The sequence below is a fragment of the Dama dama genome, chromosome 26 (assembly GCF_033118175.1).
Source record: "Dama dama isolate Ldn47 chromosome 26, ASM3311817v1, whole genome shotgun sequence".
NCBI lineage: Eukaryota > Metazoa > Chordata > Mammalia > Artiodactyla > Cervidae > Dama > Dama dama.
The window spans coordinates 46017147-46031775 of NC_083706.1; the positions used below are offsets into that span (position 1 = coordinate 46017147).

General features: G+C 38.3%; 1 protein-coding gene across 2 annotated transcripts in view; it reads right to left on the reverse strand.

The window, feature by feature from the left end:
• The window catches only part of TFB1M (transcription factor B1, mitochondrial), a 70898-nt gene that overhangs the window by 40557 nt on the left and 15712 nt on the right, over positions 1 to 14629 (reverse strand). For both annotated transcript variants that reach the window (XM_061130259.1, XM_061130260.1), the window contains 3 exons: positions 10380 to 10488; positions 8981 to 9132; positions 474 to 593 (listed from right to left, as the gene is read on the reverse strand). In XM_061130259.1, coding sequence (XP_060986242.1) covers positions 474 to 593; positions 8981 to 9132; positions 10380 to 10488 — 381 coding nt within the window. The remainder of the gene's footprint in view (positions 1 to 473; positions 594 to 8980; positions 9133 to 10379; positions 10489 to 14629) is intronic.

Genomic DNA, 14629 nt, shown 5'->3' on the forward strand with positions numbered 1-14629 from the left:
CAGCAAGGAGATCCAACCAGTCCATCTTAAAGGAAATCATCCTAAAGGAATATTCATTGGAAGGACTGATGTTGAAGCTGAAACTCCATTTGGCCACCTGATGTCAAGAGCTGACTCATTGGAAAAGACCCTGATGCTAGAAAAGATTGAAGGTGGGAGGAGAAGGGGACGACAGAGGATGAGATGGTTGGATGGCATTATCAACTCGATGGACATGAGCTTGACTAAACCCTGGGAGTTGGTGATGGACAGGGAGGCCTTGCGTGCTACAGTCCATGGGGTTGCAAAGAGTCAGACGCAACTGAGAGACTGAACTGAACTTATCCACCACTGTGATTTTTATGGTTGTAGAAGAGGGAAGGAAAAAGTTATGGTACAGTTTGCATAGAAGATCAGATTCTAGCGATAATTTTCTATGACACATCCTAGTCCTAGTATACTATATTGTTTAAAACAAATAATCAGAAACTCACCTCTGGTTTGGGGACAAAAGCCTGACCTGGAATTGTCAAGATGTGCTGAACATCGCAGAGGTACTGGGCCATAATGGAGAGGCGACTTCGCTGTTTGCTTCCAGTAGTAGCTGTAAGTCTCTGCAGAAGGACAAAGAGGAATTTTGACAAATAACTCATTCATCATCTATGGACACTAGGTGGATTCTTTGAGGTAAATTTTAAAAGCATAGGCTATTTAACATGATATATAGCCAACATGGGGAACATTTTCCTTTGACACTGAGGTATATCTATGAAGTGTGAGTTATACACGCAATGCACTTAAAAAAAAAAATCAAATTAGAAAATTTCCCTACCACTGGCTATTGGGATTTTCAAATTATAAGATACTGTATGAAACAAGTAATCCATAATATAGATAGGTGAAAATAGCAAGAATAATGAACTCAAGATGCTTTAGTTTTATGAACTACCCCAATGTCTCAATGAACATTTCCAATAGTGTATCCTTCTTTATTTAAATTTAATAAAACCATGAATATTTAGAACTCTTGAACTGGCTGATTTTGAGAATTTTTTTTAAATAAAAAACTTACTTTCTTTTAAACACCCAAACATTTTTATTTTAAAATTAGGCATCTGTGAATTAACTCATAAATATATACAATTTAACAACATCCCCAAAGGATTTTTGAAAAGAACTTTAAATTCCATATAAATGTTATATGAAAAAGGGCCAAGAATACCCCAGGGCACTCCTAAAGAACATCAACAATGGGAGGCAGGGGACTGCTCTGTGGAGGTGACATGGGGGCACTCACCTTGCCAGATATCAAAATTAAGGCAGTATCATATTGTTAGAGGCACAAATATACCCATGGAACAAAAACCTCAGAGACTCAAGCACATGTGGACTTTTGAAATGTGACAGATGTTATGTAGCAACTGCTAGTGGGAGAAGGATGGATCATTTGGTGACTTCAGTATAAGCAGGAATTTACAAAGAGGACTGTGTAGTCCATATCTCATATCATAACCAAAAATAAATTCCAAGTGAATTAACAGTAAGTGAAAACTAAAATTTTAAAATTTTATGAGTAAATATCTATGACTCCCATGGCAGGGAAGACTTTCTTAATAATGCAAAAGCAGTAATTAAAAAAGACTGATATATATTGTTCTATTTAAATTAAAAACTTTTGTATAATGAAAACTACTATAAAGACAGGTCACAGACTAAGAGAAGGTATTTGAAACTCTTATCTGACAAAGGATTAGTGCTCAGAATATAGAAGAAACTCCTATAGATCAATAATCAAAAGACAGACAAATAGAAAATAAGACAAGAAACATTGTAGCATCCCAAATGAACTATAATCATAAACTATGCTCAAGTAAATTACAGATCACGGATATGCATATTAAAACCATCTGAGATACAATTTCGTACTTCATGAATAAACAAAATTTACACCACAGAAAAAGGACTTAACAGTATTGGCAAGTATATGGAGCAACAGGAATTCTCATATGCTGCTAGTGAGTGGGGACTGGTACAAGCATTTTGGACTATAATCTGGAAATATATAGTAAAGCTAAAGTTGAGTACATTGCTGTAATCCATCAGGTTTACTTTTATGAATATATTCTAGAGACCTGCTTTACAAGGAGATATTTATAAGGATATTCATTGCAATACTATATGTAGTATCCAAAAAACAAAGATCCATCAATATGTGAATCAATAATTAAACTGTGGTAATTTTGACAATGGATACTAAATAATAGTTACAATGAATAACAAGAGTTACCAACATAAATCCCCAAATAGAGCAAATAATTGACAGAAGATAGGTACAGTATGACTGCACTCATAGGAAAACTTCAAAAGATTATTTCTTATCGCTGATTCTCTATGGGCATGTGTATATCTATTTATATCTGCAGAGCAAGCAAAACATGTTCATGGGAATACTGAGTATCAATTTTTAGACAGTTCAATTCACAGGAGGGAAAAGGGGGAGAAAGAAGAGGGCTCCAAACATATTTGTAATATCTTATTTCTTAAAAAAGGTATGAAAAATGTGGTATTATGTTGGACAAAGCTGAGTGATGGATGAAATAATTATACACTTATTTTTCTAAAATGTATCCTGTTCCTAGAGCTCCCTGGACCTCTTCAGAGTCAACATTTAAACCTCTTCTAAAGGATACAGAGTCAACATTACAGACAGCAATGATTACTGGAACAGTCCTGGCTCAGGTGTGCCTTACTACTCAACAGTCAGAGATGGAGTGATTCTTTAAGTTCTATTTACTGGGCTGGGAGTTTCCTTTCCTGCTTCACTGTGTTAACCTCTAATGGTCCCTTTTACTTTGCTGCTTCTAACCAGCTGTGGGCATGAAAATCATGTAATTTGACTTGTAAAAGCTTTGCCTTTAGTAAGATTTAAACATAGGCTTTAATATGAGATGCTGAGAAAATTTCCTACAGGCAAAGTTAACTATAGATTTTATAGTACATTTTGTTATTCAGAAGCCATACCTCATCTCAGACCTTTTTACTCTAATTTACCTGGCTCCTGTCTATATTTGGACAGTTAAAATTATTGGGAAGTCAAGTTCAAGACAAGTGATGAGCTGCTATAGCATATACCACAAAATCAATTCTTTCTTAGTAAAACCTAGAATTGTATATATTCTCAAGCAAATAACAAAAACAACAGAAGTACAGATTTAAGTTAAATAATCATCTCATGGATCAAATGGTCAAAAATATTTCTAGTTCTTCATAAAGGAAAATAAGGAACTTAATTTTACCATTGCCGTTAAGATTCAAATTTTCTAAAATTCATTGTACAAACTGGCACAATTCAAAGCACCTGCACAAAACTAAAAATCTAGCATGAACATAATCACAAAACTAGAAAATAAACCAAAAGAAATGCCCGGATACTTAAAAAATTTTTCAGCCTGTATTTTCTTCCAGTATTTTATTTTACATTTGAAAAGTATGTTCCCATTGATAAAAGGAAGAGAATTAAAAATCACTTTAACCAAAAGCAAACCAGAGAGGCATGGAGGGAAAGCTAATTTGCTATAAAGACACATTAAAGTGTCTTTCATTTAAGAGGGCTATGTATCCACTTCTGCCAGGAGAAAGGTGTATCCTGACCCATGAATCTTAACCCTCCTATCTCTGGGCTTCCCTGGTGGCCAGGGCAAGAGATGAGGGTTCCCTCCCTGGGTTGGGAAGATCCGCTGGAGGAGGGCATGACAAGTCACTCCGGTATTCTTGCCTGGGAAATTCCACGGACAGAGGAGCCTGGTGGGCTATAGTCCATGGACACAGACACGGACTCAGTGACTAAACAACAACAATCCCATCTTTGCAGCAAATACACATAGGCTTTGGAGATGAAAACACGTCAATCTTATAACCTGGAAGAAAGCAGCACAAATACCTGTCCCTCATTTATTAAGGAAGAATTCAATCCACAGACCAGAAAGCTCTGCAAAAGACTTCATTAAAAGCTACCCTAAGAGTTCAACAGTTGATTGATCCAACCACTCAAACATTTGATGTTTCTTTGATATATTACAGGTAAAGCTATGAAAATTCAAACTCCACTACAAGATATATTTGAAGAGCAAAAAGTTCAGGGAACCAAACCAGGTAATTTTTCAGTAAAAGGAAACCTCTAACCCTCGAGCTTTTAAAAAATTCTGATTGAGTGTAAGAAAAACAAGGGGTCAATGAATTCACAAGAACAGTTTTTCTATTCATGTAAAATAATTTTATGTAGAAAAATTAGGCTTATGCTTGAGAAACTGCAGAGCCAAATATCAGGGACAATGAGAACTAGATAATTTATGGAAAGGCCATTCCCTTCTCCAGCCATGGTCCTCTGGAGATGGTAGATGAAGAGGTTGATGCTGGACCCAGAAAGAAAAGACCATAGATCCAGTCACACAAAGAACTGGAACATCATGATTTCAGCAGAAAGCATATGGCCTGTGTTCAGGTTCAGCTCTCCCTGCAGCTAGCTCCACAACCTCTGGAAGACGTTAAGCTACGCTGAGTCTCAGTTTCATCACCCGTAACATGCGGTTAGATGAGATTTGTTAAGGTCTCATTTACTGCTACACAGTCTGATTCTATTTTATGAGCTGCAACTTTAAAGTGTCTATAAGCCCCTTAATGTGTATGAGCTGAATTCTTACATTTACACCCTGTCGTCTTAGAGAGAAAGGAACAAGACAAACATGCTCGTTTCTGCTCTGTAACTCACAAAGCCAAGCCAAGCAAATAATTCTAAGTGCTTTCTGTGGCTAAAATTCAAAATGCAAATATGACAGTGTCAAGAACAAAGAGAGGGAAAATAGGAGAATGCTGCTATATAGTCTTCCACTGCAACTCTCACTTGCAAAAATGTGAAAATCAGTCAGAGGACCAGTGTTATCTATACTTTTAAAGCACTCCATTAATTATAGACTCAATATAAACTCTTCTCAATATTCAAACTAAAATTTAACTAAATCAACTTTTTGTTAAAGAAAAATAATTGCACATGGTAAAGTGGATGCAACACTGTTATTAACAACAAGTGACACTGAGTCATTGAAAATGTTTCTCCACCTCTTCAGCCTGTTCCTTTGCTCTTTCCCCCCAAAGAATGGGAGTATTTTTGCATTTCTATTGTGCTACTGAAGAGCAGAAATACCATAATAATCATATCAGCTGAGGAAAAAAATCCAAGGACAAATCCAAAAGTTGAGAAAAGCAACAAAGAGAACTATTAGCATGGCCTCGATTCAAACCAACAGAAGAGCACTGACAAGAGTCAGAAGGGGATGACTCGGACCTCAGGAAAAAGAGGATGTCATCTTAAGAGTTTGTTATAAATACAAAAGGCTTCTACGCTTTTGTGATGGATTTTATGGTCCAATACTCTAAAACGAGAATTTTCAACTTCGGTGGCTTTGACATTTCAGGCTTGTTAATGCTGAGCAGCCCTTTGCTGTGGGGCCTGTCCTCTGCCTTGGAGGACGTTCACCAGCTGGCCTGACCTCTATCCACGAGATGCCAGAAGCACCCCCAGCTGGGACGACCGGAAGTGTCCCTCGAGTGGGGGATGGGGCAAAACTCTGGAAGGGAACATGGGGAGAGAGGGATGGATGTAAGAAAAATTTCTTATAATACATGCATAAATTATTTGAGAGGAAGACACTGGAAGAGTTGAACTAAGTCATCCAGTGTCTACTCTCAAAGCAATTCTGATATTAAGTTGTCTTGCTTTATTTTTTATAGAAACAACCGTGAAGCTGACTAAAATACACAGAACAACAGGTTTATAAAGTGGACATGGCGCAGTAAGGGGCTGTGATCAGTGCCAGAAGGGAAAGGAGGTGAGCCTCAGGCCTGTCCAGCTTATGGCTGGGAGGCCACTCTCACACCACAGCACAGGGAGAGCCAAGACACAGGGGCCAGAGAAGACCTGGGCTTCGGGAGACAGAGGCTGATGTTCCGGGAGGCCGAGGCAGCGACAGTCTGTGCGGCAGGCTACCGGAGAAGTGCATCACGGAGCTGAGAGGTCTTAGGAAGGAGGTAGAGACAGGAAGGGAGGGAGTGGAGACTCACTTTGGCAGAGCAAGGATCTGCGAGGGGTGTATAAGGGTAACTCCTCAAGGCTAGGGAGGCTGGACAAAGTACTACTGGAAAGCTGTCAAGACAAAATGGAGCTCATACAGGGCTGGATATAGCCTGCATTCCCAACAGCTAAAGTAGAGAGCCCATGAAATACACAGGACACAGGGTGGCTTCCTCAGAAACACCATGGCTTAGTAGTAGGACTTAGCCCCTGGTCAAAGGCTGCTTTGGACCCATCATAACAAAGCTTGAAAGGCAAACCTCAAACCAATCTGCAAGTACTTTATCTATGAGCCAGAACAAAACCCACCACTCAACCCTACACAAGAAAATCTGACCCTCAACAACATTGGGGAAAAAAAAAAGGGCTCCCAATAGCCAGTAGAGTAACAAAAATTACCAGGCTTGCAAAGCAGAAAAATGGGACCCAGAGCAAAGAGGGTGGGAAACATCAACTGGTAAAATAGTACAGAAATGACAGAGGTAATGGAATTAGTAGGCAAAAATCTTGAAATAGCTATTACAAATATTATATATATGCATAAGGATGCCAAGGACAGCATAAACACGAGAGAAAGGGAAGATATAATAAGACTCAAACGAAGCTTTTAGAGATAAAAGTACAGAATCTGAAATGGAAAATCAATTATCAACAGATTCGACACTGCAGAATAGGGTGGTAAATCTGAAGTTGCAAGCCTTATGACCCAGCATTGCCACCTTGAGGTTTGTACCCTAGAGTAATCTTGCCTATGTGTACTAGCCGAGATCAACATAAGAATGTTCATGACTGTTTGTAATAATGAAACACTGAAACTAATGCGGGGTCCCCAAACAGGAAAACAGACAGATAAGCCTGACAGATCAACAGTCAGTTGATAGTAAATAGCTGTATAAATAAGCTACAGCTATGGACATCATTAGCAGATAAGGATAAAAAGAATATACACTGTAGGAACCCATTTGTATAAAGTTGAAAAATGGACAAAACTGAAATATATTATTATACAGGTAAGAATCTGATAAACTACGTAGGGAATAATAAATTGCAAACTCATGGTATAGATTATCCTGGTAATAAGTGGGGAACAGGTGATGCAATCAGAAAGAGGCATACAAGAGGGTGTCAGAGATGTTAGTAATCTAATTATTAACTTAACTTTAATTGGATTTAAAGTCTTTAATGGGATTAAAGACTTTAGTTGGATTAAAGATTTACTGAGCATGACCATGCCCACCAGAGCAAGACCCAGTTTTCCAAACCACACAGCTAGTCCCTCCCATTGGGAAGCTTCCACAAGCCTCTTACCCTCATCCATCAGAGGGCAGACAGAATGAAAACCACAATCACAGAAAACTTACCAAAATGATCACAGGGACCACAGCTTTGTGCAACTTAATGAAACTATGAGCCACTCTATGTAGGGTCACCCAGATGGACGGGTCACGGTGGAGAGTTCTGACAAAACGTGGCCCACTGGAGAAGGAAATGGCAAACCACTTTGGCATTCTTGCCTTGAGCACCCCATGAAGAGTATGAAAAGGCAGAAATGTACGGCAGTGAAAGAAGAACCCCCTAGGTCAGCAGGTGTCCAATATGCTACTGGAGAAGAGCAGAGAAATAATTCCAGAAGGAATGAAGAGGCTGAGCCAAAGGGGAAATGACACCCAGCTGTGGATGTGGCTGGTGATGAACGTCCGGTGCTGTAAATGAGAGTACTGCATAGGAACCTGGAATGTTAGGTCCATGAATCAAGGTAAACTGGATGTCGTCAAACAAGAGATGGCAAGAGGGAACATCAACATTTTAGCCATCAGTGAACTAAAATGGATGGGAATGGGTGAATTTAATTCAGATGACCATTGTATCTATCACTGTGGGCAAGAACCCCTTAGAAGAAATGGAGTAGCCCTCACAGTCAACAGAAGAATCTGAAATGCAGTGCTTGAATGCGGTCTCAAACATGACAGAATGAGCTTTCATTTCCTTCATCAGAAGAATCAGAAATGATCCTTCATTTCCAAGGCAAACCATTCAATACAGTTATCAAGTCTATGCCCCAACTACTAATGCCAAAGAAGCTGAAGGGTTCTATGAAGACCTACAAGATCTTCTAGAACACCAAAAAAAGATGTCATTTTTATCATAGGGGACTGGAACGCTAAAGTAGGAAGTCAAGGGATACCTGCAATAACAGGCAAGTTTGACTTTGGAGTACAAAATGAAGCAGGGCAAAGGCTAACAACTCTGCCAAGAGAACACACTGGTCATAGCAAATACCCTCTTTCAACAACACAAGAGACGACTCTATACATGGACCATCTAGTGATGGTCAATACCACAGTGAAGAGGATGATGGAGGATGAGATGGTTGTATGGCATCACTGATTTGATGGGCATGAGTCTGAGCAAACTCCAGGACATTGTGAAGGACAGGAAAGCCTGGTGTGCTCCAGTCCATGGGGTTGTGAAGAGTCAGATGCAACTGAATAACAATTTGACTTGGGTGGTGGGGATTCAGCTGTTCTTTTGATTAAGCCATACAACACACAAAGCTCTGAAAATATATGATACACTCTTATATTCATTTGTCATAAAAAAGAACTGCTGATAGCCTGCAGATTCCCTCCTTTAATCTCTTTGCTTCAAAAACTGCTTTCACTGCTCTGAGGGTTTACTTTTTAGAGACAAACTTGGAACATGCCAGTCATGGGAATACCTAGCAGGCTTATGTGAACCTAAGTCTATATATTGAATAATCAGACACCCAACCAACCCTCTTACCTTTCTCAACTCCAAACTGATAATATTCTTTTTATTTTGTTCTGGTAATTTGATCATGTGATAAAACAACCAGAAAAAGTTAAAACTTACCTCTGCCACTTCCTTTTGAAAAGTCAACATCATCCGGGTTCTACCATATGCAAATGGTCCATTTCTTTGAGAAACATTTTCAAGCCACTTGATAATCAGTGGGGTTGATACACTAAAAGGCAGATTTCCAATAATGTGTACATTTGGAGGATCTGGTTGGCATAAGAAAAAACTTGGTTTGATTATTTCATCAATGTGTTATGAATACAATTTTAGTTAAGAGTAAAATCAAACTGGGTATTAATAGCATCAAACAAAAGCATACAAAAAGATAATGGCTGAGTATTTTTCAGTCCATTTATTATTCAGAAGTAATGTTTGCTCACAATCAGCTTTGAATTAAAGGGAAAAAACCCCACCTAACTACTATTCAGTTAAAGTCCCCAGGTTTTGGCTTAGGAAAACAAGAAAAAGAACTGGTTCGAGGGAAAAGATCATTTAGCCTTGCACCTGAGGTCAAAGTTCCTACGGGACACCAGAGAATCTGTCAGATACCCAGGAAAGGGATACAGGTTGGACATGAAGATTAAGTGTGTACAATATATATGTGGTAAGTGAAGTCATGGCAGGAGAAACAAGATTTAAGATGTGGGTGGAAAAATAAACCACCAGCAAAGTTAGAGAAAGCTCAAAACAAGGTGAAAGGAAGACTAAGTGGGCCTGGTATCAGGGAAAAACAGAAGCAGGGAAATCTTCTAGATGAGAGGAATAGTTTAATACTGGGGAACTTAGAGAAGGTTGGCGGCAGGCAGTCAGGTGGGTCACTCCTGTTGTCTGTGACTGGCTGGGCAGGGCAGAAAACGGAAGGCGGTCACTGAGAAGAGCCGGTTGGAAGGGGGAGACGGGCAGAGCCAGTCACTCTGAAGGAGCCTGGTGTGGAGGCACCCCCAAGTCACACCTCCAGCTGCTCTGAGGGGTTTTATGGGCAAGAAACACATCTGTGTGTTCCAAGGAGCTGGCACATAGCAGGCACCCAATAAACTGTCTATGAATGAAGAGTGCCACGGAAGGTCACTGAACGTAAAAGACAGAGGAAGTAAAGTCAAAAGAAAGGTGGGGTATGACTTGGTTCACCAAAACACTTTTTTCCCCATTTGGAAAACACTTTCTAGTTCATTCCATCTTTATATGGTATCATAAGTTTATATGAACAGACCCCAAAATATTTGAAAAATATTAGTATCAGATAAATTTGGATGAAGAGAAAGCAGTTTGATTTTTATTTTGGAAGAAAGTGTAAAAGCAGAAAAAATTGCAATGCACCTTACCTACTTTTTATCTAATTTTAATATAAGTATATAATAAATATTTATAATGTATGACTAATAATACAAATATTTGTAATCTAAACAATTACAATTACAAAAGAAAATAAGAAAACCAACCCAAAGACACTTACCATCCTCCCACCGTCTTTTGAGACTTTCTGGAAAAGCCCTTTCTATCTTAAACGTCAAGACATCTCCATGGATGATTCTCAGTTTTCCAGGTGCTGCATCAGAAAGCATCTAGTTTACAAAAAGGTCAATAAAATGAGCTCATACATTTTGGAGAACAGTGGAATTAATTTTTTTTCCCGCCAAATCTGTGCATCATTAAATGAATATGAAAAGTTAGAGATTAAGAATGATCATTAACGAACTAATAGCGTGCTGCGTCCACTGCAACAGACAACTGTGGTGTTTGACTTTCAACACGTAAGAATGACTGGGAATGGTGGCAGATAATACTATAACAACAGCCTATAACATCACAAATATTGACATAATTTTGACCCTCAGGATGGCTTATATTTAGGTATAGATTTAGCAAAAACTTAACTCCTGTATTTTTAAACTGGGGACTACTTAGTCTCCCAAGGCAACAGAAATAAAAACAAAAATAAACAAATGGGATCTAATCAAACTTACAACCTTTTGCACGGCAAAGGAAATCATAAACAAAACAAAAATACAACCTATAGAATGGGAGAAAATATTTGCAAACAATGCAACCGACAGGGCTTAATTTCCAAAATATACAAACAACTCACACAACTCAACAATAACAAAAAACCCAATCAAAAATGGGCAGAAGAACTAAATAGACATTTCTACAAACAGATGGCCAACAGGCACAAGAAAAGATGATCAATGTTGCCAATTATTAGAGAAACACAAAACTACTTCACACTGATCAGAATAGCCATCATTAAAAAGTCTATAAATAACAAATGCTGGAGAGGGTGTGGAGAAAAGGGAACCCTTCTACACAGTTGGTGGGAACGTAAGTTGGTGCAGCCACTGTGGGAAACAGTATGGAGGTACCTTAGAAAATTAAAAACAGAATTACCAAATGATCCAGCAAACCCACTCCTGGACACATACCCAGACAAAACTGTAATTCAAAAAGATACAGGTCCCCTAATGTTTTTAGTGGCACTATTCACAATACCAAGATGTGAAACAACCTGATGTCCATCGACAAATGAATGGATAAAGATGTGATACAGATGTACAATGGAATATCGTTGCTGTTCAGTCACTAAGTCCGACTCTTTGTGATCCCACTGACTGCAATCTGCAGGCTCCTCTGTCCATTGGGTTCTCCAGGCAACAATACCAGAGTAGGCTGCCATTTCCTTCTCTACAATGGCATATTACTCAGCTATTAAAAAAAGAAGGAAACAATGCCATTTGCAGTAACATGGATGCAACAAGAGATTATCAATGCTAAGTGAAATAAGTCAGAAACAGAAAGGCAAATATCATATCATATATATATGGAATCTAAAAAATAACACAAATGAATTTATCTATGAAACAGAAACAGAATCATGGACCAGTCAGAGAAGAGACTGGTGGCTGCCAGGGAGGAGGAAGTTCGGGAAGGATCAAGTAGGAGGTTGAGGACAGCAGATATAAGCTTGTATATATAGGATGAATAAACAAGATGCTACTATTTAGCACTAGAGAAGAAAATGGCAACCCACTCCAGTATTCTTGCCTGGGAAATCCCATGGACAGAGAAGTCTACCAGGCTATAGTTCATGGGGTCACAAAAGAGTCAGATGTGACTTGGTGACGAAACAACTATAAGGCACAGAGACCTATATTCAATATTCTACGAAAAACCATAATTGAATAGCAGAAATTGAAACAGTATAAGTCAACTATATGTCAATCAAAATACTGATAAACAAATAGAGACTAAAGACATTATAATGAAATACTGAGAATTAGGAAAAATCATATGAAAGATGAACTTAACTAAATCTTTATATCTTAAGTACATACAAAGGATTCTACATATTGTCAAGATCTTTAACCAAATCTGCAAGCAGAGTCAACCAAGCAGAAAAGTCATGTGTCATTGCCAAGCTTTACGTGGCACTCTGAGACACTCCCTTGACCAGAGTGCTCCTGAAGTAATTCTGATCCACAGCCACTTTCAACCTAGTGAATTATCCTGCATGTTTTAACAAAAGCTACTTCCTGGATAATTTCTACCTTCCACTCTTTGTTGTCCTTCCTTTCTTCAGTTTTTCTGAGTAAAAAAGAGAAGCACTTCTTTCATCTTTTTTCCCCTCTTTCTCATCCACTTTAGCATCACACCTTAAGAAATGCTCATAGTACTGAAGTGTTGGCACCTAACTAAAAGGAGCCTTACAGATAAGCCATCTACAAACATGCATTGTGTTAAATGCCCTAGACTCAAAACAAAACTTGATTCTTGAAGTCCTTAGTAAAAAAACAAACAACAGCCAGATGCAATCCATGAGCTTATAAAGTTAACATGCAAGAGAGAGTAAAATCAATGAAAACAAGCACATCTAAAGAACAGTGCGGGGAAGAGATAGTTAGGGAGTTGTGGTATCAATATGCATACAATGCAATATTTAAAGTAGATAGCTACAAGGTTCCCCTACTGTAAAGCACAGGGAACTCTGCTCAATGTTACTGGCAGTCTGGATGTGAGGGGAATTGGGGAAAATGGATACATGTATATATGTATGGCTGAGTCCCTTTGCTATCCATCTGAAACTATTACAACATTGTTACTGGCTATTTTACAATATAAAAGTCAAAAAAATAAAGTAGGTTACAAAAGGAAAAGGTGACCCTCTCCCCACATTAAATCTCAGTTCAGGGAACTCAGAGAACCTTGGCTCCAACTCAAGGAACTTTTGCTCTTAGCATCCCCTGGATCTTCTTCTCTAGTTCAATTAAAGCTGAATTCTCTATCCTAACTCTCCTCTAATTCAGGCAACTGAGGAAGGATGAAAGCACCATCTCAAAAGCCATGGAGGAGACATGGACCAAGGCACCTAGCTGTAGATCATTCACACCTCTGGGTCAACAATGTGCCTTGCACACACTTCTTTATAGCACTGTGTATTGTAATCATATATATACAGGTTTCTTTCCCTTATAACAACAGAGGCCCCTTAAGGGCACCTGCCTCTCATCTTCTTTAATATCCCCTGCGGCTGCAATAGTACACAGTAGGTGCTTTATATATGTATTTGACAAATGAATAAGTGAATGATCAAATGGCATTCAGTTTTCTATGAAGCTGGAAAACTCCTCTCCTAGCCTATGATATATGGGGGCCCACAGCATTTGAAAGGTCCAAAAACTTGAAAAGATTTATTTCACTGATAAGTCAGTTATACATGTAATGTTGGAGAAACACATAGCTGAAATGCATATGCTGATTAGAGGCTAAACATCTTAAAGTTATGGGAATCATCTAGTTTGATCTGTTTAGCCACAGTAGTTTAGCAAAAATAATTGTGCACCTCTGATATTAATGTACTTATGGACTACTATAAGTTACCATAATTTGCTAAGACTTAATCTGATGAGTTCCGGACAAACTTAGAAAATATAGTAACTTAGACGTACTACAAAAAAAGGGAGATCTCTCTTTCCATAGGACAGGCTTTTACTGTATAAAAATTGTTTCAATGATAGCATTTACCATCAATGAAGAACATTAAATTCTCTTCTGTAATTATCCTTCACATAATTAAAACAAAACAAATAAGCATACCAAAAACAAAGAGGCAGAATTAAAAGCTTATGTTTCACAATGTCAATATATAGAAAGTAATGAAGTAATTAGTAATTAAGGCTAAAACAAAACAATGTAAATTTGGCTCTGTGGCATTAATTTACATGCTCTGATAACTTCAACCATATTTGAAATATTTTCCACCTTGATAAACACAGCTACATACCAGGAAACTGGTAAAAATACACATTTACCTTCCTTTCCCAAGTTTAAAGTTGCTATTTTTCTGGCTTATGTGTCAGTCAATGACACACCAAGTCCTCCTGTTCTTTCTTTAAGAGGTCTACATTTTCCAGGACGACTCTTTAGCTCGAGCTTTTCCTTTCCCACTCCCCACTGCAGAAGGAATGAATGCTACTGTTCACAACTTTATGTGAAGGCCCTGAGCAATTATGGAGGCAAAAAAAAAAAAAAAAAATGTTGTACAAACAGAAATGACAGTACGATTAGGGACAGCAGCCATTTCAACAGCTAATGATAATCAGCAATGACACAGAAAGACCTTGTAACCAACCACTAATAGAAGAAAATGTCTGCACTATCATAATGATATTTGGGAAATGACGAAAGGGTGGGACAGATCACTATTACAGC